Source organism: Labrus bergylta, chromosome 4 (genome assembly GCF_963930695.1).
Source record: "Labrus bergylta chromosome 4, fLabBer1.1, whole genome shotgun sequence".
In the NCBI taxonomy this organism is placed as follows: domain Eukaryota; kingdom Metazoa; phylum Chordata; class Actinopteri; order Labriformes; family Labridae; genus Labrus; species Labrus bergylta.
The window spans coordinates 21,091,572-21,118,894 of record NC_089198.1 but is presented as its reverse complement, the minus strand read 5'-3'; the positions used below and the strand labels follow the sequence as shown (position 1 = coordinate 21,118,894).

The following is a 27,323-nucleotide window of genomic DNA, read 5'->3' as shown; positions in this document are numbered from 1 at the left end:
AAGGAAACATGCTATGTTGAAGTGCTGGCTTCTCTGACAACAACACAGCAGCCAACTCCTTCTGAGTTTCGATTCTGGTGCAGAATGTTTTTTTTTTTTTTTTTTTTTTTAACCAGAGCAGGTAGGTGGCGAGCACGTGGGCGTTTTGCCCCTTGCCCCTCGGTTTGCTAGGCAAACGGCAGACCAACAGGTGTTGCACGAGAGGAGGGTGCTGGTTGAGATAGCTCTCTCCAATGTTTTGAATTTGGGCTGCAGTACCCATTTTAAACACTAGGTGTCAGAGTTACATATTGCTCCTTTAAGCAAATTGTCATATACTGTGTTAATATAAAATTTTAGTTTCCCAATTTACTGAAGTAATCATTGATTTAAAAAGTGTTGAATAAGAGATCAAGATATTTTCCCAGACTTAAGCTAACACACAGCTTTTTTAGAAATAAGTCATTAACATTTTAATGAAACAGACAGCTACTGATCACATTATATAACAGCTCTTTACCTTGACTGAGCATCTCTGCAGCTCTGTCTGCATTTTTGAGCTTCTTGTGAATAACACCCTGAGATAATTTAAACTACTTCACTTTAGGAAGCAACTCACTCCCAAAAAAAAACCACACGGAAATAATCAACCGTTTCCTGGCACAAACCCATTGGCTCAGACTGAGAGGGGATGACTCTTGTCACAGATGCTTCACACTCAAATGCAAATCGTTCCGGTGCGTGTTTACTGTTTGATGAAGCCAACACAATCATATCGTTTTTGAAGATCAGAGCAGCAATTCTGAGATCCCCAAACCAAACACTTTTCTCGCCTTGACTGTGCTGCGAGATCTCGTCCATGAAAAAGACAAACAGTAATTGGTGACAAGAGGTAACCCTGGGGGAGGAAAACATCTCCTGAAATGTGTTTGACTTTCTATTAAGAATACACACACATTTTTAAATACAGTAATATAAGAACTAGATAGCTTGTATTTAAGATGTTGGTACTCAAAACTCTTGCTGTACCCTTTTCCTCATGCTGTCTCAGTGTGCTTATTCTGATAAGTGGTTTATGTATATGACTGTTGGTGAGTATATATTTGGTGAAATCCAGCCCAACCACTGGGAAATCTTAAAACAGTGTTAATACTGTAGCCCCTTTCAGACTGCTTTCTAAGCTCAGTGGTCATCATGTCTCTGTACATTCATATTAATTCTACAATGCTGTTATATTAGTATCCCAGTATGTGAATTCAAATTGTGTTTAGGCGTTGCAGAAGCACAGCACAGTGGGAGCTCCACAAACACACACAGTCAGACATGCACGCACACACAACACTGCGCTCCCCGCTGGCTCCAATGATCCTGTCTTGCCTCTTTAACGCCTCTGTTAATACCTCTGAAGACAGTACAGAGGAGGGATCACTTGGTCTCCCTAGTACGTCTCCGCCACATTCAGATTGAAGGTGAAACATCACAGGGGCGTTAGTATCGCGGCTTGAAACAGCAGTCTGAAAAGGCCTTATGTATAATTTTCTCCCTTTATTTCTAAGTTTTACATTTTAAATGAAAATATACTTAAATGTGTCCACACTTAAGTTGGTATCACATGCCTGGTCAGTTCAGCAACTCTGTAAAACATATTCTTTGTTTAAGTGAAATTGAAAATAATTTGGTTTCGACAGTTTTTCAGTCCAAATTATAGAACAGCTGCTTCTGGTTAGACAACATGAACATTATAAAAGTTTAGCTTTATTTAATACAAAAATTGCCCAAATAAATGAGAATGAGACTTGTCACTAAAACTGATTTTGTTCCTTTTTTCTCCCCCAGTGATCGACAGCCCCACTCAGCTAATTGTGCGGGATGTGTCAGACACTGTAGCGTTTGTGGAGTGGACATCGCCTAAAGCAAAGATTGATCAGATCATTCTGCGTTATGGCCTGGTGGGAGGAGAGGGTCCACGGACCACCTTCCGCCTCCAGCCAACTCTCAGCCAGTACTCCCTGCAGGTGAGTGCTGTCGTTGGTTTGCTATTCATCATGTTGTGTAATCACAGATCTGATTGCACAGACACATAATGTGGACTCACCGACCATCTGGAGACAGAACAGCTTAAATCGTTTATCTTTGGGTTGAGAATTGTCACTGATGTGATTGCATTGGACTCACACGTGTAGTGTTGCTGGCGTGTGTTTGTGTGTGCTTTTCATGCTTGTTATATTATCTCATCTCCGCCTGCCTCCTGTGTCTGGAGATAAACAAAAACAAACAGAAAAATCCATGCTAAAAGATTAAACAGACTAAACTGTCTTTGTGTTATTTTTTTGTTCTGTTTTTCTCACACAGGTCCTGCGTCCCGGCTCACGTTATGAGGTGTCTGTGAGCGGTGTGAGGAAGGGAAATGAGAGCGGATCTATTTCCACTGAATTTACTACTGGTGAGGTCTGACAGCAAGCAGATGTTTTGCTGTTAGTGTGTGTGTTCCTGTGTCTGTCTCTGAGGGTAGAATAGTGGATGACATATGGCCTAATGTGTCCTTTACTGTTTATGTGTATGAGCTATGGTAGAGAACATCTGTTTATGTTGATTTTTTGCTTTTGTGTGTTTGTTGTTCGTTTATTTGTCACATGACTGGCATTGCTTTCAGCTACATCTAAAGTTAAATCTCTGGATACGCTGTTTGAATTTCTAGTTCAAATTAGTTAAGTAATGTAAAATCTGCAAAAGATTGCCCTCAGGATATTTATTATTCAAATAGACATTTGTAGCATCTGCTGATGTCCAGTTATCTCAAACATTTTACATGCAGATCATTACAGTGAGTGTCATTTACAGCCTGAGAGAACTGTATCTGTGTGTGATGATGTTTAGAGCAGATATTTGCTTGTTCACACTCCCTCTTAGAATTGGTCTCAGTTTCCCCAACATTTGTCAGCTTTATCGTTCTTCTCAGAGATCGATGCCCCCAAGAACCTGCGGCTTGTGACCAAGACCTCCACCACCCTGGAGCTTGAATGGGATAACAGCGAGGCAGAGGTTAGTACACACCAATCAAATAGCTTTTCTTTCATTTAGCATAATAGTTCATTTTCTTTATTTGTTTTTCACTCATTTTGGGTGATCAGATAGAACATGCATGCAACATGTGTTGGAAAGATTCTTTACTCAATAATTGTACCTCCAGTTTTCTTCAGTTTGGTTATACTTCTGCCTTTCCATCTACCCTGCTACATTTTCGATTGGATTGACTTGATTTTTTAAATATTTTTTCTTCTGAAAATAATCATAGTTTTTTTGTGAATAGTAATTTGTAATTTTTAAAGTGGAGCTCATCTTTATCTCTTTATTATATTCGCGCTAAACATAGAAGTCTCTGTCTTTGATCTTCTTTGATAGAGGACTAACCTGAAATACTAAATAGCTTCTATGAGGTTTCAACACGACCTTGAGTGACCCTTATATCACAGGGTGTTTGTAAGTCACGTCCTTTTTGTAAAAATAACAACCTATTTGTCCATAATCCTCAGACTTTATTCACCTTCCCTTGACCCTTTTTGCATACTCCCTCTTTAAGCAGGTTTCTTTTCTTCCTTTGTTTCTGAACTCTGTCTTGTTGTATTGAGTATTTTATAACACACACACACACACACACACACACACACACGCACACGCGCACGCACGCACGCACGCACGCACGCACGCACGCACACACACACACACATTAGCTAATAATGGGAATATGTTGAACAGAGTAACTGGGTGCAAGTGATCACTGAATGTTGTACCCTGGATGAAAATGTAATAAATCATGTTTCCCTGAGTTGTTAGGACAGTATTCCCAGGGCTTTAATAACATCATCCCTAGAGAAAGGAAGCTAGTCTGCTTTGAATCCTATTAGCACCACAAATGTATTCATCCTCATGAATCTGCAGTGTTGAAACAGAGTCAAATGTTGTTTTATTCTTTTTTATTTGTAAATTTTATTTCATTCAAACAAACAATAAAGTTAAGAAAAACAAGCAAACATAAAATCTCAAATTTTACATGAAAAGGAGCAGAAAGAAGACTAATCTTATAATACCATTTTTTTTAAACAAAAAACACCCCACTTAATTCAAAAACAATAAAAATTAATTGGCTGCAGGCAAACACAGCCACTGACAGCCCCATCGTAGGTCCTCCTTAACAATTCATTTTACACCGTACAAAGCATATCACAATACATTTTTGTCACAGCATCACAAAACAGATCGTTATTTTCTTAACCTTCAGAAACGCAGGTTAGCACTTCGATTTGGCCTTTGATAGCCTGTATTTTCTGAAGCTTTGAATATATATGTTTGAATTAAGGTGGAGGGCTACCAGGTGGTGTACAGCACCTTGGCAGGAGACCTCTATGATAAAGTCATTGTACCACGTAACGAGGGAGCCACCACCAAGACCACTCTCACAGGTAAAAAGAAAAAAGAAAAAGAGGAAGGATGTGTGTCCTTCGCTTCATGTACTCATTTGATTTTTCAAGCCTGCATTTTCCTAAAATATGTATTGTCTATGGATGTCTTTGCTCAATCTGATGTTTTTCCTACTGCTTTCAATGTTATCACAGTGAATCTAATGTGTCCTGAAGAAGCCGGGGAGTGTTTGTCTGTTTAACATGGCAGAATTATCAACAGAGCCAGCACTTGGCTGACAGGCGGCTGATTGTATCTGTAGAAACGCTTGTTGTCCTGAGGGCATATTGAAAGGCTGTCAGAAAAAGGAGGGGTCAGCTGTGATGTTTTTTTTTTCTGAAAGGCCATAGTGCTGCAAAAGGGCACAGCCAGCTCTACAACTGGAGCTAAAGGTCCTCGTGTTATTCTGCAGGTCCACTGCAATCGATGCTGCCTCCAGTCTCATTTGTTCTCCATCACTCTCATTTTCTCTCAGCCCCAATAATCCCCTCCTCTCCCTCGCTCATTACTCATCTCTTCTCATAGTCGATGTGCCGCATTGATTGACAAAAAAAAAACAGGCGGTTTCTGCTCAAATCATTCTGATAAACATATAAATTTGACAAGAGCTTATCACTGATCTAAAGCTAATTGGGTTGTTAAGAAAAACTCTGTCTGATTGACAGAAAAGGAGAGTGAGAAACCATCTGTGTGAGATATATTGAGTTAAATTACTCACAAGTTTTTCTCTTTGTGCCCAGACCTGCTCCCAGGCACTGAGTACGGCATCGGTATCTCTGCCATGAAAGATAGCAACCAGAGTACACCAGCGACTATGAACGCCAGGACGGGTGAGTGAATGTTTATACTCGACATTAAAAGCCAGTGATCAGCTCATGCACAGAAGAAAACTCTTATGTTAATCAAAGCTGTGCTGTACACAAAACCTCGGCTCCACAGCATGCTGGGTGGTCTGTTTGTTATTTTTATGTAATTCATAAAGTCATAAAGTTCATGCTGTTGGTCAGAGCTCCAGTTCCACACAATAAAAGCTGTTTCATTGAATTTAAACATATCTCAATCGAGCAAAACTAATGCTCATCGTGGAGGCGTGTGTTTTTTTATATCTCTAACTTGGGTCAAAGTTCCCATTACAACATTTTAAAGCTGTAACAATCCATTTCACTCAGTTAATGGTCCTCACTTTACTTCAGTACTTGATCTGCTATTTGAATTTGTATTGTGTTTTGAGTTGTTTAGTTGGGGGGGGGGGGGGGGGGGGGAGACCCTGTTTCACCTTCTGTTTGAAATGTTCCTGCATGAAGGTGCTACACTAATCTCTGCTATCAAATTCACTGTCAAGCACATCTTTCCTCCGCTTTAAATTTGTTTAATGGCTGAAGGTACTTTGCACTTTGTGAAATTATGCCCCCATTTTCTTGACAAACAAGCTCTTTCCGCTCCACTATTTTGTGAACTCTGTTTGAACTTTGAGAAAAATTGTAGAGCTATCACAATTTTTCCAAAATAGCTTTAAATAATATGACAACACCTCCTGTCCTGCCTGCTTCACAGCGGTGGTCATGTTAGTATAAGGGAGGTGCTGGGAGCCGAAAGCATCAGTTCCATTAATAGCAGCTTCTTTCTGTTTTTCCAAGATTTTTGTGGGAAACAGAGGATTAGATAAGAATTAAAGAAAAGGACAAACATAAGGACACAATAAATGCAAAAGACATGCACACACAGTGCTGCATTCCAAATCTGGCTCAACTGATCCTGTCTCGCCTTTGCAACATCTCTGTTACTACCTCAGAAGATACAGAGTGGGAATCGCTTCATACCCCATTGTCCCTTTGCGGCATTCAGATAGAAGGCGAAACGTCACAGGGGTGTAAATATCGTGGCTTGAAACAACAGTCTGAAAAGGGCTAGTGAAACGGCCTATTATTAACATGCAGTGTAGGACAAAAAGTTTGATTTCTGAGGTAATGCCTGTTTGTTCCAACTCAACCAAAGTGAGTAGAAAATCATATAAAAAGAGGAAGTTATCAATAAATAATGAATATCACCACATGTGATTTAAACCAAGTGGGGATATTTCTTCACACCATGCGTCCATTGGTCGGAAGTTTCTGGTTCGAAATTACAGGACTTCTCTCAGAAACACTTTAACTGTACTCCAGAGTTGTCTTGATAGTGTACACTGTAAATCCTTGTCAAAAATGGATACAGTTGGTCACAAAAAACATAATAATTTGGATTTTATTCAACAAACATTCCTGAAATGTCTTAATAGATCTTAAATCATCATCAGTAATCCTCTGGTTATGTCATCTGTATATCCTCTGGTGCGTTTTCCTGGTTAACAATATTAATATGTTCATGCAGCCTTAATGCTGTGTTTTTTTGTTTTGTTTGTTTTTTTACAGTTACACAGAAATTATTAAAGAGATGTAAAGAAAATGTTTATCTTCCTCTTTTCAGGCCTGGATGTGCCCCTTGACCTGACTGTGACAGCTTCTACAGACAACACAATCACTCTGTTGTGGGGTGTGGTCCAGGGTCCCATCGACCATTACAAGGTCACCTTCACATCCTCTTCTGGTGTCACCACTGAGGTACGGAATCAGAAAGATGAACTAAAGATGGACCATAGATACAACGTAGCACATATAATCAGCCCTGCAGAACACAAGTGTCCCCACTATCATTCTTATAGAGACCTATAACAGAAACTAAAGGCTCAAACATCTCATTACCCACTAGCTGTATGTGGTGGTGACTCTCTCCTCTGCCTTTATTTTCCTATTTTGCTAATCTGAGATGTATCTGGCCAGCAGCCTTTGGTGTAATGCATTCCCTAGCCAATTAAAATATCAGCATGTGAGGGCAGGACTAAAAAGCAAGGGTCCCAGATCTTAAGCACTAATCCAAGAAGAAGTTACTGTTGTTGTTGTTGAGCTTCAGTGGAGGGGATACCTTTGAATGTTGTTTTTTCAAGCTGCAACCAATGAATCCTCATTATTATGTCTTTAAAATGTTGAGCGAAATCTGATTGAATTTCTGCTTTACTGTATTTTCCTGTTCCAGCTAACGGTGCCAAAAGATATAACCACCACCACCCTGACGGACCTTGAACCAGGCACTGAGTACACCATCACTGTAGCAGCAAGAAGAGGGAGACAGCAGAGCACGGCAGCTACCATAGATGCTTTCACAGGTAGAGAGAATACTCAACTCTATTGTACAGCATTATTATTTGAAAATCTTCTCTTTCTTTGCAAGGGCTGGGTTCACCCTTTTTCAAATGTATCAAGGTTGCAATAAATACTTATTTTAATCCACTCAATTATCCGACAGAACCAAGACAAATCCCTTCTCCAGTGTTTTTTGTGCTCAGGTGAAAACGTGAAAGATCAGCCTGTTATTACAGAAAGCTGGAGTACCGTTTGAACAACTGTGTTGTGTAATGAAGGTGAACAGTGAATATAATGAACTAAAGTTTGAGGTGAGTCACAGTACCAAAAAAAAAAAAAGAAGTACCTTAAAAGACTTTGAAGCAGTAATTAGTGAAGGAATCGGTTAATGAGCTCGTTACAAGTGCTCTGTAATTGTGTTTTTGTGTTTTTGTGTTTGTGTTTCTTCTGATTCCTTTTCAACAACACATTTTCTCAGTTTAGCTGTCACACCTGGTGCTATCTAGCACTTCTTTCCCAGCTCAATGTAACAACCACTTCAAGGTTCTCATTCCGACAAATATTTGTCCTCCAATTCAACTTTATGTCGGATGCCTGTCAGTCAGCCCAGCACTGTCGGCTCTTTGATGGGAATTCAGTTGTGAAAAGGATGTTGTCATAATGATGGGCATGCGCTTACATGCTGTCATTCTTATCTTCACTGTTGTCATCATCATCATCATCATCATCATCATCATCATCATCCCTTGTCACTTTGACCGTTGTGGCAGTTGTCACCTTCATAACCATCATCGTCATCACAGTGATCATCATCGCATTCATCATCTTTTGTTATCTGTGGCTCCTTCAGTTACACCACTCTCACCATCTGGAGAAGGGGGAGAAGAAGGGATGATAAAGTGACAGATCAAGAGAACTGGAGGAAAAAATAATTAATTACCTGTCATCTTCTCATCCACTGTTCATTTGGCCATATTGGCAACATCTGTCTGCCTGCGCTCAGGTGAACCTGTCAAAAGGGAAAAGAAATCTGGTGAATAATCCAAAGTATGATCTTGATTCATGATCTAATGTAAGTCACTTCCGCAACAGCTGTATGTCCTTCAGTTTGTTTGTATTGGACTGGATATAACCTTCAGCACTTCTTGTAAGTTTTTATCAAACCTCTTATTATTTATTCATTTCATTATCACTGCACTCATGTTTTCACACTACATTAACCAGAGAGCAGCAGAGGATTGTTCCTTTACAAAATGTTTTCATTGACATATCTTTGAATGGATACATTTATTAATGTTTTCATTTATTCACTTGTTTTTTTTCCAAACATTTCATACAATAATGCTTACAGCAGCAAAAATAATCTGCTAATTCTATAGAGTGAAAAATTATTTAATTCATATCATCGCACTCACTCTTTTTGTTAATGTTCTACAGTCACTTTTGAAGAGGCTGAGACATTCTCTCTTCACTTTTATTTCCTGAGAGCACAAAATACATGACTAAAAAACACATAAAATAAAAAATGCTTTCATATGTATTAAACTCATGTATCTTATGTGCTGCCTGTTTTGGGCAGGACTTTCTGTAAAAGAAGATTTATAATATCAACAAGCTTTTGCTGGTGAAATAAAGTATTAAAGTATGAAATAAGTAAAACAAAATAGATAAATAACAGGGTCGACCGAAAGCGTATTTAAGTTATATTGGCTATGGGACCTACGTTTAAATGCAGTTTTCAGTAAAACAAAAAAGAACCCCCTAAACCCTCACAGAAAAACCCAAACAACGTTATCAGGTTTTTTTTGTGAAAAACAAAACAAAAGCCTCACACAGTTGTTTGTCAAAACAAATAAAACATTTTTGTTATTACTTTTTTGTAAACATTCAGGATGCCAATAAAAAGCCCAAACAGCGTCACAAGCACAATTAGATTTTTTCAGCTTAACGTAAAGTGAAAAATTAACCATAACCTTTAAAGTTCACCTCCATCTAAGAAGTTGACTCACCAAGTTATCATCACACATCATCTACAACACCTCTGTGTGGCCATTGCTTCAGTAGTCCTTGTAATGATAACCAATTATACAAAATATTTCAAATTTTGTCCCAAGTCTATGTTAAAGTAAAATGCTTGAGTGTGTAATTTCATGTTATTAGTATCACACCTCTTTCTATTCAAGGACAGAAACACAATTAGGATGTCCTTTATACAACACAAGTTTCTACATCCTGCAAAATTAATATAAAACAAAATCAGCCATCTTAATGCGTAATGCATTTTTACAATGAAAATTGACTGCAGAGAAAGCTCAACATGATTTCTTAATTCTGGAAGAAAGACAAAGTCTAAGTTACTACAGCCCTCTTTCCATTTATTCATCCACACATGGCTAATTAGATTCAAAGTGTCTTGCATTTGTTGCTGTGTCAGCTGCTACACTGGTTCATATTCATTACATCCTCTCCTGCCCAGGTCATATATTTTGACAACAGCATCTGCTCTCATCATCGTTTCTCTCCCACATTTTCTTACCGCGGACAGTTCCATTACATCTTCATCTTTATGGTGGATAATCTCATTAGTTTCTCTCTTTTTTACGACCAATTAAATCATTACTTCTGCATGATTGTGGTCTGCTCTGACGCTCACCTTGCTCATCAAGAATACACCCAAGGCTAATTTTCTCAACTGCATTATGAATTATCTCTCACACCAACTAAGACTGATTTCATCCATCACTGAATTGCTTGTCTTTCATCTCCATAACAATGGCAGCTGTTTCACTTTTCTTTTGACTTCACCGTTTCCTTCTCATGGCTGGCTTTTTACCTGTCCTTGAAGCCTCTCCGGTGACCTTTAAACCCCCTCGTCCTCCAGGAATCAGGCCGGTAACACACCTCTACTTGTCAGAGGTGACTTCAGACTCTGTGTTTGTGGCCTGGAGCGCCCCGGCACCGCCTGCCGACCTCTTCATTCTGAGCTACAGCTCTGCTGATGGGACCGACACCTCTAAGGTGACGCTGGAAGGCTCCAAGACGAGGTCCCTGGTTCAGGGTCTGCTGCCCTCCACTGCATACACCGTCAGTCTAATCACAATACAGGGCGACATTACCTCTGAGCCCATCACAGCTTCCCTCACTACAGGTGAGCTGCTTGATTTCATGGAAAAGGGGAATGAAAGGTAACTAAAAGATGAAACAAATCTGTAAATAAAGATAAGAGCACCGTAAAGGTTTATGCTTTCAGGGATTTTTACTTTAAACAATATAATGTTGATGTACGCTCAGAGTGCATGATTTTTTCCATACTTGGGAATTTAACATGTGGTTACACTAAAGGCAGAAACCAAAGAACATTTTCATCATCAATAATTGGAAGATTAATTAATCTTTTTTTCGGGGTTGTTTGGTCACAGCAACACTTGAAAGATATTCTGGTTATTATTTAAAAATAAGTAAAAAGGAGCAACTTTGACTAATTGGGAGTCCGTAACTAGGTCACGTTCTGAATCAAATACATTTTTTATTAGCAAAATAGTTTCCAGTATTTGTCCAGGTTGACCAACCAGTAAATTAACTGGCATTTTCAGCTATTACCACATTGTTCATGTTTGTGAATGAGGTTTGCTTTGGCATAGTTTATTTATACAAAAGGGAACTAGAATAGGCCTAATCACATTTAGGATAAATTAGAGCAAAATAGGTCAGGAATAAAAAGAAGAAAATCTGTATTTTGGGGAGAAGGTTTGGGAAGTTGCAGGAAGACTGTGAAATAATGATTTTAGAAAGGTGCTGAAAATGCAAAGTGATTTCAATTAAATATTTATTTGCAGAAATGCTGTTTGAGCAGTTCATTTTGAGGAACCACAGCAGAATGAGTTTTTAAATTAGAGCTCTGCCTTGGAGGTTTTTTCTTTTCATCAATAGTAGCTGAGGTTGTAGGTATCATGTGTTTAGGGTTGGCTGTACTGTTTTCTTTAATACATATACTCAGGATCCTGTGAAGGGAGTTTTAAAAAGATTTTATTTCAGATTTGGGCTTTTTATGCCTTTATTTATTTAATTAAAGAGTCCGGACAGTGGATAAAGTCTGAAATAGAGAGACAGAGAGAGACATGCAGGAAAGGAGCCACAGGTAGGATTCGAACCCTGGCCGGCCGTTCTCAGGGACTTGAGCCTCTGTACATGGAACAGGCGCACTAACCCCTAGGCTAGCGGCACAGGGAATTTATTTGAATTTGAACACTTTATTTCAAGAATGAACTGATAAGATATTGTTGGTCCAGTATGAAGGTCCTCTGTTACATCACACTGAGGATAGTGTGTTTCTTTACTGTTATCATAATAATATAATATGAGGGTAACCTTTCGAGTGAGGACGGTCCTGGATGTAAACATGTAAACTGCAAATTAACTTAATTCTGCAGGTATAAAACTCCAGGCTGCTGGTTGTTGCCGTGGGATACATCAAGTTCGGAAAGAATAAAAAAAACAGCCTGCTTGCTTTATTCTTGTGTGAAGTCAGAAGGCTGAGATTAGCTCCATATGTAGGTTAATTTGAGAAATAGCCCATATATAACGATCCAGTTTTATTTTATGTTTTATTCCAAACTCATATGTAATGTCACCTTTGGAAGGGTTTGAGATACTGCTGAAAATTAATTCTTCAGTAAAGACAGGACAGAGAGAAGAGAGAAGAGTGCTGTAACATTGAGAGCAGTCTACTAATGTGACATACTCTGTTTCTTTCTGTCTTTTTGCTTTGTTCCTTCTCACATTTCCCTTTCTTTCATGTCCTCTGGCTTGTTCACAGATTTCCAATTTTTTTTTAAATTTTTGAACACAATGTTTCCTTCCAACTGTGCTGTAATGATCCTTTTCAACTTTCTCTTTCTTTGTTGACATATCACACAATTTTACCATGTCATTTTTTATTAATTGGCTTATTGTGAAATGGAGCTCTCTGATTTCTTTTGATAACTATTTTGCTCTTCCAATGTGGGCAGAGAATAAGAAAGAGAAGAGGGATTGGTATAATCAGCTGGCCCAAAACAGAAAATGAGACAAACGGAAAAAAGGAATCCGCTTTTTTCTCTTCTAGTAATAAGCGCCGGGGGGGGAAAAAAAATCATCAAATGAGAAAAATAGAGGGACTGAAAGACAAAAGTCAGTGTTGAACAATAGAGATATTAACTCTGCCTTAGTGCCAGAGACACCTACATGCTGTCATCTGGTTGCTGTGCCAGTTTGGCAGCTGTGAGCCCTGTCTCTCTCTTTTTCTGTTTCAACCACATTTAGTGATAAGCAGATTTCAGAGGTTAAATTGGATTGGGATTTTGAGAGAGATTTACTGTCGTCTTGCACCTGCCTTCAGACTGCACTAATTTAGCTGTCCTGCTTTGATCTTGCATGTTTGAATATGAGTGCTGATGAGTATATGTGCTTCTATAATTGCATTTGCCGCATTTACATTTTCAGCAGGCCTATGTTTGATTTGCAGTGGGTGGCCTGGATTGGCTGATGGTCACTCTGCTGTTATGGTCGGATCTGATGCCGCTGTAATGTAGCGGAGCCTGGGGGCCACATTATTTTATTAGCTTACACAGTGCAAATTGAATTGTGATCTTCCGGGGGGCAAAGTCAATAGCAGTAGATATCTCTGTAGAATCTATTCTGTTACTGTCCCTACTCAGAGCCCAGCAAAGCTTAGAGAGATAATATAGTTGTTTAGCAATTATTCTAGGATGTCACCTTTGCCAAAGCAAACATAATTATCAAGATATGCATGGAAAATAATCCCAACTCATATAAATGCTCTTACTGTAAATCATGCACATGGACTCAAGGACAGGAGTTATAAACTGCCCCCTCCACTTGTGAATAGACACTGTTATTGTTTAATGCAGGGATGAGCTAGAAGAGCAGTAGGTTTACAAGCATAGTCACTTTCACCCCTCACCCACCAAGCGATGGACAAGATCTCTTAATCTCCTTCTTATCCTCTGTGTCTTTTTTCACCCTCTCAACTTTTTTATCACCCTTTTTCTTTATTCTCTAGCCCAGGACATTTGATCAAATGAATTCCTTCGCCACATTGTTTTGGCTCTAACCTTTTCAATGGCAGCTCAATAGTCTCAGGAGACACATAAAACAAATTGTCAGAACGAGGGGGGGGGGGGGGGGGGGGGTCTACTCTCTCTGAGCCTCGTACGGTTTCGCTCCTAATGCCACCCATTGTGTTCTTTTAGCTGTTTGAAGCTAGATTTTTCCAGGATTATCCTTTGATGATGTTTATTTATTTTATAAATTTGCATTAAAAATGCATCCATGGGCCAAGGACGGGGCTGTTCATGTAAACACATTGAGGAGGAGAGTTAACACGGGATTACTGAAGTACCCTTTTAAGGGCACGGATAACGTAGGTGTTCATGTAGACTCCTGAAAGTTAGTCATATTATACCATATAATGCATTCATACTGTCATTCTTAAGTCTCAAAGTTTGCTCACGTGGAGAATTTAAAACCCTGGTACACTTTTGTATCAATCTTCTCCCTTCCAGGTATGGACCCACCAAAAGAGATGACAGTGTCAGATGTAACTGAAGACTCAGTGACCATCTCCTGGATCAAACCACTGGCTCCGTTTGAATACTACAAGCTGTCCTACCAGTCAGCAAGAGGTAGAATTATTTTAACTTCCATAATGTAGTTCATTGCATTACAATGATTCTGTATTAATTATACCAGCAGTTCCACCGGCACGCTGCATTTTAATGTTACAGTTAAATGAACATGGCATTTGGTGTAGCAGCTCTCCCTGATGTTAGAAATATTAGGTGCAAGGAACATTGTCGCACATGCTGTTGTACTTAATTACTTGTAACATTTTTTATCACTGACTTTTAATTGAATTTTAAATTAAAGTTCTGTATCGATTAAGTATTTCCCCTATGATGCTAAATGTCCTCCAGTAGGCTGAGCATTACGACCTGCACATTAAGAGTTCAGTGAAATGTCTACTATTCTTACGTTGCTCTCTCTCTCTCTCTGGTGCAGGTCGAGTCGACAGTGTGGTGATTGACAGTGATGTGACCAACTTCACCTTGTCCAGCCTGTTTCCTGCTACAGAGTACGAGATCAGTCTCAACGCTGTGCAGGGCAGCCAGGAGAGCAAAGTGATCACCACCTCGGTCTTCACAGGTAGGAGTTAATAATAGAAATAAGCAATGTATATAAGAAAAGAACAGAAATGCAGCCAAACAATGTACATCTGTAGAAGCCTGATAGTCAGGCTGAATAGTTTTATTTGTTTCACTTTCCTTATCCAGTCTGATGTTGTTTATATAAGCTGTTTTTTTATGAAGAGGAAGGGATTTTTTTAAATTCAGTAAACAGCTGCAGAAGCTTAAATACTGACTTTTATGATCATTGTTTTGTTTTTCAAATACTGTTAAGAAATGTCAATTTAAGAGTTGCAATGTCAGTGATTCAACTTAAAACAACCTTTACATTTGTAAAAATGTTTTTAATGCTTGTTTTCTGGCCATGAGTGTAGATCGTATTTACATTAGTCATTAGACTGCTGTACAATCTGTAGACGTTTTAGACCAGGCTACATCTTCAACGTGCAGAGACAGAAGAACAACCCCCTTTATCTCAGATCTCCCCCAGGATGATCTGTTAGTCACATGGACTGAAGCCAGCTAGAGGAGAGGAAATTTGATTAGCAAAGCACCTCTGTCGTAGTAGAATTACATTTGCAACCTACTTCTAGGGTTTCCACTTGCTTTTTTTAACCTTGTCCACTGCCAGGCATTTTATGTGTAGTGTAGTGTAGTGTAGTGTATATTTTCAAGGATAGGTGTTTCTGTTACATAGCTTCCCTTATTGTTTAGATTCACTGAAAGAAATGATCAAACCACCTGTCAGTGTAAAGCAATGGATTCAACAACCATGTTCATCCTGCAAAATGAGCATGAACTTTCAACAAAAGGTGAACATTTACAACATGCAACATTTGCATCATACTACATCCTGTGAACTGTTTTTCACCATATTGAAACTGGATGACCGCTTCTTTTCAATCTCAACTCTTCGATAAATGTGCTTCTGTGAGTAACCAACAAGGCAAAATGTAAAATAAATGAATAGCTCCTTCCTCTCTGCTAGGCTGCTGGACCATTTACCAAAACAATAACAGCTGGCGTGTTGGAATATGTGTGTAAAAATGACCAAATCACATCCACAGTCCTAGACATCAGAGAAAATCTAAGGGTACAGCTGACAATGCAGGAGGCGCAATCTTTGCTGCTGCAATAGATGAAACTGTCCACTCTGCGACCTAGTAATTGGTAAACCTATTCCCAAATCCATCTCGCTCTCCTCTCACTTTTCTCTCTCTCTCTCTCTGTTTCCTTCCTTATTTGCTTATTTCTTTATACTTTTTTGGCGTTACATCTTTCTGTCTATCCTGTCTCTCTATCCTTCTCTCCTCTCTCCTGTATTTCTCTCTCCTCTTGTTTTACCTCTCTGTCTCACATCTTACTTCCTTATTCTTCTCTCTCTGAGTTTATCCTGACTTATTCTCCCCAGTTTGTTGTTTTTTTTTGTGAGAACTCTCAAGCTCTCATGCTTTTCAGCCTCTTATAGTAGCACTGAATCATAAGTAAGCAAAACAAAACAAAAAATCACTCGCACACTTGCATGTCAATTTTGGGATCATTTTCTTCCCTATGAAAGAATTCCTCTAACCTAAGATTAGCACACTCTCCCAGTGCTGTATGCATAATCTTCAGTGTGTGTGTGTGTGTGTGAGAGAGAGTGAGAAAGAAGCGAGGGTGCACGGGAGGGAAAAGAAAAGAGAGCAGGAGGTGTGTTTGCATGCCAATGAGATCTGATTCACCAGGAGCCGCCAGGTTCAAGAATCTATTGAGAAGAAAAGTAGCACTTTCACTTTCTTTCTCTTATTATCAGCTACCCTTTTAACAATCCCAGTGTTCTTACATTGAGCACAGCCGTTGGGGCTGTAAAACCATGAAAGTGAACCTAACTCAGTCATGGTTGTTAGAAATGGTAAATAACATTTTCTCACCTTGCACAATGCCCAACCAGGGACATTCTAACACTGCTTTCAACAAGAATACAAAAAACAAGGGATTTGGAAGAGTTTTCTGGCATTGCCTGGTCAAGTCTGTAATGATTTTTATAACGCTACAAGTGCTTCTTATTTGTCCTCCGTAATCAGTTATTGTCAGGGGGGATAAGGAAGCAGGGAGTCATATTTCTAATACAGTAGGTTCTGCTTGTCTGATATATATTTGGGAAGGTTGACAATAAATGGACTATGTGAAGGCTCGTTAAATGGAGGGCTAATGAGGTCGCTCATTAGCAAGGTGTCAGGACCCCTAGTAAAGTATCACTCCTCCCAAAACTGTAGTTTGGAGACGGATCATTAAAGTCCTCCCTGACTGTGTATTTTTCTTCCAACTGTTTCATGAGGAGAGAGGAGGAAAGGTCTACTTCTCTTTCCAATTGACACATTTCAAACTGTTCCAACACTGAATTTATTGAAGATAATATTTTGTCAAGTCAACACAGATAAACACATTTGAACAAATGACACATAAAAAAAGACAGGTATATAACATAGAAGGTTTAATAGATATAAAGATATTTGACAGATCCACAATAAAAAAGAGGAAATGAAGAACAGTGTTTTTATCTCAGAAAACAGCTTGGCCTGTTAAGTTAAACCTGTGTGTGCTGAGTCGAGCTCTGCAGTATTTGGGTTAGCACTCTGTTTGCACCTGCTACACATGTCGCAGTCTCAGCACCATGTGTCCAGTTACAATGGACAGTTACAACATTACAATCCATTAAAGGTGCAACAATGCTCACTGAAAACAAAAGAGCTTTCTCTCTTTGTTTTATTAACTGTTAAAGGGTGCGGTAATTAGTAGCAACAGGTAAGCAACAAATCTGCAACTAAATTAAAAACATTATTTTATAGCTCAAAGGTGTTTCTTGAATAACACTGAACAAAAGATAATGATTGTAACTCTGAACTATTCATAATTACACGCATTATCTGTGCTAATTTGACTTCGTAACTCATAGGCAGCATAAAAGCAGCTGTTGTATCAGGAGCATTGTTTGTGTGGCTCTGGCTGCTCCACACTATTATTGGTATTGTTCAACAAACGCATCCAGTGGAGCTATGTGGTTAATGTAGAGAACACACTAACACTGATGACCTGTTCTGCTTTTGAACAGTGAGGCAGTGCTCCTTCTACAATAGTGGGAGGGGAAACAGAGATAGACTGTGGAGTAAAATGTGCCAGGTAGTCTTTTTACTGATGGTGCACTACAGTCGGGGTCCATATAATGGCCACAGACACAACACAAAGCCCCTCGCCATCACTGCTGTGATGTTTCTAAAAATACCATGTACGGAAAAGCTCAAAATGTGTGTTTGGAAGATTTATTTTCTGGTGTTTTTTTTAGAGAAAATAAACATTTTCTACCTGAAGAAAACAGACCTGCAACCCTTTAAACATCTTATGTCCAGTCAATGCAACCTTGTCTTGCAGGGGCGTTGCACAAAATGATAGGCCTCATTTACAGTCTATCTCTTACCCATATTGACGGCTGTTCATTATTGTATATCTTCTGGCCCCTCTCAAATGAAGGCCCAAAGTACTCAGTCCCCTTTTCAACCCCAGTTCTTGTTCTAACCAAGGGGGTCTGTTATCTTCATAACCTTGAAAAATTGGTCTGTAAGTACCATTTAAATTTCTTAAGAGAGAGTGAGCTTTAGAATCACCACTTCAATCCTAACATTACATTTTACATTACAAACTGACTCTTTATAGACAGTTACAATGTGGAGCATCATGCTAGTGTGAGTGGTCATGTTTGTTGTGTTCTGACCACTTGGTTTTCTGAAGTCAGTGTTGTAGTGTGCTCCTGTTTTTACTACAAGAGGGGGCCAAATTCACATCATCATTATCTCATTATCTCATTTCATTATCTAAATTTTCTAGGCCATCCAGTAATTACTGGATAGATGTCAGAGATGCAGATGCAGTGCTATTTGGCACATAAAGAAGGTTTAATTGTGCGGTGCTTCCCATCAGCGTGTAATAGCAAAACTGACCCATACTACAGCCCCAGAGCAGCCTTTGTTTTGTTCTTTCCAAACATTGTGTCCTGTCCTGAATCCAAGCATTATCTTAAGCACCGAAGCTTGACTTCCAGACAAAGATCCTGGTAAATAAAATAAATGACGTAGTTGGCTCATGCCTGTGATTCAGCAGTGCAATCAGGAGATAGAGGGTGCCGACTGGATTATCACTGGCCCTGATGAAGGAGGAGGACCTGTTTATTTTTTCTTTCTTTTCTTTTGTGGATCTCTACTCCATCTCCATTTCCAATCTAATTGACTTGGCTAGTGTCCATGACATTCACTTAAACCTTTTTGCAATTAAAGTAATGATTTTAATCTATCATAGTGATAAGAAAGACTTCACTCACTCTGGTGTTCTAATGAGCTCAATTCGGTTTTTATATTCTGTTGAGGGCAGGGCAGTTGGAGCACATGCCGTGTTCTGTGTTCTCCTGCCACGCTCTCTGCCGTGCCAAAATAACAAGCCTGAGGAGAAATTGGGGTTGAAACATTGAGGTTAAAGGTATAATTACATTCAGCTCAATTTTGGCATGTCCAGCAGTCTGAGAATAAAATTAGGAAGGGGGCGGGGAATGTGTAGGCTCCGTAGAATATTTTAGACTTTCTACAGCTCTCTTTGCCTGCAGAATTTCTCTTTGAAGTCTGTGAGAATGGAGGAAACAGTGATGTTAATAAAAGAGTGTCATTATTAATCAGTGTGAATGCAAAGCTTCTCTGTAACTATAAGTAAGATGTGGGTTGAGGAATGGTTTTCCATTTGAAATGTGCTCCATTTAAATTTTTTTGGGGAAAAAATCATGTTTTGAATTTCTCTGGGATCATACCATCGCCCAGTTTGTACAAAAGGACAATCTCTTTGCATTCGAATGCAACACAGAATCAGAGTTTGTGGACAAATTCAAGGCTTTCCAAAGTAACAGAGACATTTGAGCCAAAGACTTTGTCCAGACACACCGCATTATCCTAAAAACTGTTTCTGCTTTCGTCTTTTTCTATTACAGCAAACTAATAAATGATTGCTCTTGCAGCTCCCAGCAACTAGGGGCAAGTTACGAGCAGTATCATGCAGTAACACTTCCTTTTATTATCATCAGTAAACCTGAGGCAATTGCATTTGTGGATTTTATTATGTCAGATATTGTGCCCTCACATTAGCTGGATGTGAATGACCATTTTTCAATCATTTTTCAGAAATGTATTTCCGTCGATGCATGATGCTTGAGATTTTTGCTCTGTGTTGTAATCCTAGCAATGGACATGCCATCTGAGCTGACGGCTCTGAACATCACTCCACAAGGAGCCCTGCTGAGGTGGAATCCCCCCCTCTCTAATGTGGACAACTACGTGCTTACCCTCACACAAAACCAAGGTGAGATGTGCTTTCAGAACTGTCAGTTAGAGCTTTCTACTGTATTCATATAAAGTTAATTAGGAAATGATTGGACACTTTACCGAGGATGAGCGTTAGAATAAGTCCTTGAAATACATTCATCAATGCCCTTTCCTCTTTTTCGACTTTGTATCCAGGATGTCAGTCGAGTACTTCACAGTTGCCATCATAAAACTAATCTGCTGATAATCCATCCTTCTCACATCGTCATCACTAGACAAACACCATGTTCTCCTTAAATCATTTATTTATTCCTACCCTGGTAAGGAAAGGGAATGTTTAGCTGATTATTCATACCAACTTGTTATTGCTTACAACTCATTCTGTTCAAATAAGTGATATCCCACTAAATCATAACACTGACAGCAGAACTATTTCCATCAGGTACCATCAAGGTTTTTTCACTGTGATCCTTTGAGGAAATATGGATCCATTTGTCTTGCTTTCAGAACAGATTAAAATGCCTGGTTGAGCTACTAAGCCTTGACACAAACATTACGGTTTTCTGCAGCATATGTTTCGAATGCAGCCCGTGTCTTCCCCGTCCTGACAGCCGCATCCAGATGGGTAAAAGATAACCATATTGCTTGGCCCCTCAGACTCGCTTATAATTTTCTCCCTGAACCAAGTGGATGACAGCCAAGTTATAGAAGGTAGGCCGGCGACTGATTCAACCTGGCATTCACTGCTACAGTGCTGAAATGTGAGAGTAGAAAAAAAGTTTTGAAGTAATTTTATATCTCAGACAAATATGACCCAGTGTTGGCAGTCATTAGCCTCTGCAGAGATATTTCTTAAACTCAACCGTCAGATGTTTAACACTTGATCTCAGACATTATTTTCTCCACTGAATGTAATAGACCGAGAAGAGAAAATGGTAAGGGAAGCATATTTCTCATTTGCACATGACCCCACTGTTTAGGCCATGCTTTAAGTTATCCGGAGAAATCTGAATTAATAAGCTCTTTGAGTCATTGTGTGAACTATACCCTGAGTGAGTGGTCCGCAGCAGGAACAAATCAGTGAGATAAACAAAATGCATACTTGGAAACTTGGTGTTAAAGACGAAGGACAAAACAGCTGTGGACATTTTTTTTTGCTGAAGTTTTAAAAGCAGTCAATAATTCTCATTTTTATTGAATATTGTCCTACACTAGAAAAATAGTTTTGAATTGCCTCAGGGACACTCAAAGTCTAAATCGTTTTGGTTTCAGGCAGTCACGCTTTTTATAATAAAAGATGAATTGTATAAACTGAAAAAAACTATATCCTACTATATGTGTCTATATCCTCACATACATTGATGCATTTATGATACATGTATTGTATTTTACCAAGACAGTTTGCAGATTTAAAAAAAAAACACAATTTTAAGGCAAATATCAACAAGTTAATGCAGATTGGATATTACGTCCATTACGTCCACAGCAAGTCATTTCTCAAAGTTAATTCAGATATCCTCTTTAATGACAAAATGTGGATTGGTAATTGCAAGGCAATTTAGCCACATCCAGCCTTTTGAAATTGGTTAGACTGATTCATATTAGTTATGAAAATACCTTTAAGCAAGTGTTAATAATCACAGATAAGATCTGTGATGGAGTCTTGTGTTTCAGGGTTATTAAACAGTATTTTGTCGTATTTTAAAACAAATGATATTGTAATTTATTGTATATGTATATATATATATATATATATATATATATATACATATGTACAGTGTTTCCCCTAGGTTTACAGCGTTGGGGGTGGGACACGCCAACATGCTGTCACGCCGACACGAGCACTAAATCTTGGTGTTCATGTGTTACTTTTAATGACAGCTGTCCTTTTCTATCGGAAAGGTATCCTTAAATGACTTCTTTCCCTGATTTCCGACTCTAACCACTTTCCTATCCCTACAATAAAGGCACAAAAATAAAAAAAATAAAAAAAAATTCAAATAAAATATATATTTTTTTACTTGACCTTAGGGGACCTTAGGCGGGCCGCCCCCCTAATATAATGGTAGGGGAAACACTGATGTATGTCCTACATAGTAAAAAATTATTTATATACAGTATATACATTTAAAACTATTATTACAACTTTAAATACAGCTACACACATACACCTTACAGCTGGGTGGTGTTGGGGGTTTTAATAGACAGGGGGACAAAGGAATGTTTAAAACAGTTCTACCTGTCTAAGAGAGCCCAGTATCTTCTTCCTTAGGGGAGGAGCTGGTTTTCAGGGTGGAGAAGATGAGATGGGTCTAAAATGATTTTTCGTGCCTGTCTGATTACGGTAATAATCTGGAGACTGGGATGTTGATGAACTTCTAATGATTTTCATGACTGTCTGCATGAGTCTGTTAATGCTCAAATTTCCAAACCAAGCAGAGATGCAATACTGCATGAGGCTCTCCACTGAGTGATCCAACTAAACGTAATCCATTTTGACACAGCAAAAAACAAAATGTTTAGATTAGTGAATATTTATATTAAAAAAAAGAATGTCCTTCTGTTTTCCAGTCACAGCTGATACTTTCCTCGTAGAAGGCAACAAGCAGGAGCACCAGCTGTCCAACCTTAACCCAAGCACCAGCTACTCTGTATCCCTCTACGCCACCAAAGGACCCCTCACCAGCGGCACAGTCATCACCAACCTCCAAACACGTATGTGCACTTTTTTTTCCAGCTGATCTCAGTATAGTTATGCTACACATTGACTCAGCAGTTTGCACTTTTACCTCACAGCAGGAGCGTTTCCTCAGGGTTCTCAGTTGAATTCAAACCAAGTAAATAGGCAATGTAATAAAGACTTCTGTTTCCATAGTGGAAACTGTCAGATGCAGTGGATGCATTTCAACAGCAGTTTATTCACAGTGTTTGAGGCCCCTGAGGATGCCTTGATAATATGACTGCAAATGTTACTAAGATAGAACAATATCAAAACAGAAATTAAGGTTATATTTCCATTCTATATGATAAGCTTTTTATTTCCGAGCAGTAAAATCAGTGGTGCATGGTGCATTCATGACTTTTTTTTTTATGACCCCTTACTGTCGTACAACACCCACGTTACCTCATTTATCTGAAACAGATCATTCAGTTTAATGTTTCCTACCTGCAGATAGCCTTTGATAACTTTGATGTGTTGTGTCTTTCTATCTCAACCAACCCTTGAGAGGTGGAGTGTCTGCTCATAAATGAGAGACATGCAATAACTTGTAAATATCTTAATTTCTTTTATATAATTCGATGGTGGTTCATAGTAAATTGATCTACAGTTAAAAGTTCTAACTAATGCCATAGATGTCCACATTGTTGATGTGTTTTCACTAGGAGGATACATGAAGAAAAATCATAAAAAGATACAACATCTCTTATATTCTTGGATATTTAACGGAACTTCTTAGACTGAATGTAGCTTCTCCTACAAAGTGTGAACTCAGAAAGCTTTCTAATCTCTGTGTTGCACACTCTGAAAGTCGAACATGCCAAAGGGGTCAGTACCTTGCCAGAGACTTTTGACACGAGCTGTCAAAAAGATTAAACCTGTGAACTCCCACCTCTCAACCTTTTGTCTGCTTCACCCCCATGTGACCCACCTCAGTGATTACATTCACCTTCATCCGAGGCTCCATCCAGAGGACAGTCAGGGGTGAAGGAATTGTTCCTGTTTAGCTGAGTTGCATCTCCGCAAACTATGTTTTTTTTTTTTTTTCTGGAGATCTGGCAGAAAGAAAAAAAAACTTTTCAGTCAGCAGAAGAGTTCACATCCCCAGAGGAATAACAGAACTACCTGCCCTGCACTGCAGCAGAGACGAACTGTTCAAAAATAAGAAACCAAACCTGGTCTGCAGACACTTCAAGACAGAAATGGGGCTCAGGAAACATGTCAGTGCTGTGCATGCATGTAGCAACTCATATATAAACAAATGTTTCTTGGCAGTTCAAGGTGATTCTAATTTTGAAACAGATGCTCTGCCTACAGAGTCTGCATTTTTACCCTGGTTATACTCTCATGTAAGCAGCATTGTGTAAGCAAGGAGGGTAGGGATTATGTTTGTTTCTAAACCCATGTCTTATTAAATTAAGCAAACTGTTTGGTGTATGTATATACTTTCATTTACGTCCTCATTTGAATGTGTTCCTCCTGTGATCAAAGTCTTGCCTTCAAGAACAGCTTCATGTGTGTTCAACTCAGGATCACACCGGTATTATTCAAATAAATGCTGCACTCACACAGAACATACATGTAAGGTGTTATACACATTTAACGTAACTTAACCTGTGATTCAGTTATGACTCAATACTGGTATCTTGATTGCTACAGTATATCTGTGTATCTGTATCTCAATCACACTTCATGCTGAAATCATTCATACTGCTGTTTAGCAAATTATACCAAAGATGCAACAATTCTCCTAGCTCAATCAAGGGCTGCAAATTAAATATTTGTTGACTTTTTGGACCATTCTTGTAAATCATACATTCTAAATGCCATTACACACGTAACATTGTAGGCTGTAATCACACAAATGTTTACTATTCAGGTCATTGTAATGTGCCTCCACAGTCGCCAAGAAGATATTTACTCCTGCAGGACAAGTGATCACATGTCATCAAGGAGAGTTCTTAGTTGGCCCCGCCTTCAGAGGGATCTTCCCCTACTGTTATTTAAAGTTCCTATTTTTTTAAAGCCCGGTTCAGCTCTCTCAAGGTGTTTGCTTGGTCTGTTCTGCTCCAGTGGAAAGTGTCACATTGTGAAGAGGAGAGAGGATCAGACTATTGATTGGTTTGGTCAACATCACTGACTGTTGGTCCATCACATGTTTGCTGCTCTGTTTCTGTCCGTGTAGATCAGCCTCTCACTCTTTAAATCTCAGTTTGCTTGTGTCCTTAGGCACAGAGTTTAGAATTACTTGCACTACATATTTTAACATACAGTATGACTTCATCTCTTGGTAGGAATAAGAAGCAGCCCAGAGACTGGTGCTGGAAATAACTTATTCACTTTTTATTAAAACAATTAAAGGAGGCATTCATATGGACACATTGATGACAAAAGGGAACTTAAATAATTTTGTATGACGAGGTTTTCAGATTTAATTTAAAGGTGACATCATTCGTTTTATAGCAGAAAATAAACATTCAAATTGTAATTGTACTTTTATGGTAACTTGGTTTAATGTCTGTGGAGTGCACATACATTATTTGCCATCTGAAACTTGTGGGAGATTTTAAGGCTGCCGAACGGATTGTCCCTGTATTCTGGTTTTGTTGAGATTGTTCAAGGTCAATTTGGAAATAACAACCTTGTTAAAGCAGTACAATGATAAAAAAAAAACACTCTTCAGCTCAGACCAACTTATTGCAAGACAGTCACTCTAGTTTATAAACCATTACCATGATACTGGATGCGATGTGACCAAGCTGCTTTTTGGATTACAAAACATTTCTGTACGTATTTGTATAAAGTTTCTTATTTAGCTGATTTCTAATCAAACTGAAAGACAACATCTTATAAGGAGTTGTTTCTCAGTGTTTCCTGTCCATTTATTGTTCAGCACTTATAATGATAGGATCTCGTGTAATGTGTTGATGATACAGTCATTGTGAGTACTTTATATAATGATGAGTATGAGCCTGGTCCTGTAGTCGATGACTTTAGACTTTCACCAACAGATAAATGTTTCTAACACTAAAGACAGGATTTTTGATTCTTCACAGCTCAGTGTTACTAATACTGTCAATCAGGATGTGGATGTTGAGATTGTCCCTCAGTACAAAAACTTGGGAACCATTATTGATGATAATAATAATAATAATAATAATAATAATAATAATAATAATAATAATAATAATAATAATAATAATAATAATAATAACAATAATAATAATAATAATAACAATAATAATAATACGTATATTTATATAGCACCTTTACAAATAGATGTTTACAATGTGCTTCGACAGACTAACCGAAGGCAGGAAGTCAGGACAATAAACATTATTCAACATAATACATCAAGTTTTAAGCCCTGAACACCCATGCTGTTTGTGAAAAGGTCCAGAAGTGATTGTATTTTTTTAAAAAGATAAAATCCTTCTAGATGTGTTTTAGCGATTTTGTTTTATCCGTATTTAATAGAAAGTCTCTTTTCATATTGAACTGAGGCTTGGTTTTATCTTATTTATTTTTATCCCTATCACTACTTTTTGTGTACTGTATCTGGGTAAGAAGGTTTTTTTTTAGATTGTACCTTGATTGTAAATTGATTATCCAATTCTGCTTTTATCTTTATCTATTAGTATTAGTACTTGTTTTCACTTGAGCTCTGGAAATTCTGTTCAAATGTTAAGACCAGATGTAAAGTGGAAAAGGGTCAGTGAAGGTTTTGAGTTGCTTTGCTCCTTTGGGTAAGAACTGTTACGTTGATGCACAGTGAACAGGATGTGAAAGAGAAAGAGGGAGTTTGGCTTAGATAGAACACATGCCCATCTTTTTTCCTTTTTTTTTTGGCAGTGGTTTGATTCTCAAACCTCTTAACCACAACTCATGGTTGTTTTGTTGTCTGGCCTCCATGCCTTAGAAGTTCAACACATAGTAAGGCAGCTCCCTGAAGGCTGATATTTAAAGCTACAGGGGTGGAAAATAAGGGATTTTGCTACGGGTGTCTCTGTAAGCTTGTAGTCTGCAGCACCAGGACTTTATTCCCTCAGATGTGAGCTGAGCCCACTTGCTGAGAAGTGCTTGGAAAGTTTTTGAAGCAGCAGAGATTGTTGCTGCGGGCAGCTTCACTGAGCTCTAGCTGATAGTTGTTCACTGAGTGCTGAGAGTGCCACTATTACAGCGACATAATCTTCATTCTTTTGGCCATTGAGGCATCTCTGACACTTTAATGTACTTTCAAAACTTGTGTCCCAATAAAATCTATGCTGGTAATTGTTTAGTGGTAGACTCTCCAGAAGTCCTGCAGTAATATTAAACATACAGTATGTATCACAGTATACTGAATGTTGTCATTGTAGTATATGAAAGGTTATACGTTACATTTGTTACTTTAAGTATTAAAGCTGTACAAATGAACACAGATTAACACAAAAACAGCTTCAGTTATCACCACTTTGTCCTTTGCCTCGTC

The 27,323-nt window shown here is 38.6% G+C and overlaps 1 protein-coding gene across 4 annotated transcripts in view; it reads left to right on the top strand.

The window, feature by feature from the left end:
* The window catches only part of tnr (tenascin R (restrictin, janusin)), a 161,962-nt gene that overhangs the window by 110,902 nt on the left and 23,737 nt on the right, over positions 1-27,323 (top strand). For 2 of the 4 annotated variants that reach the window (XM_065954041.1, XM_065954040.1), the window contains exons 13-24: positions 1,816-1,994; positions 2,332-2,422; positions 2,921-3,021; positions 4,337-4,439; positions 5,178-5,267; positions 6,901-7,034; positions 7,507-7,636; positions 10,495-10,761; positions 14,177-14,296; positions 14,673-14,816; positions 20,051-20,170; positions 22,705-22,848. In XM_065954041.1, the coding sequence (XP_065810113.1) occupies positions 1,816-1,994; positions 2,332-2,422; positions 2,921-3,021; positions 4,337-4,439; positions 5,178-5,267; positions 6,901-7,034; positions 7,507-7,636; positions 10,495-10,761; positions 14,177-14,296; positions 14,673-14,816; positions 20,051-20,170; positions 22,705-22,848 (1,623 nt within the window). The remainder of the gene's footprint in view (positions 1-1,815; positions 1,995-2,331; positions 2,423-2,920; positions 3,022-4,336; positions 4,440-5,177; positions 5,268-6,900; positions 7,035-7,506; positions 7,637-10,494; positions 10,762-14,176; positions 14,297-14,672; positions 14,817-20,050; positions 20,171-22,704; positions 22,849-27,323) is intronic. The other 2 variants (XM_020643727.3, XM_065954042.1) reach the window with 2 other exon arrangements.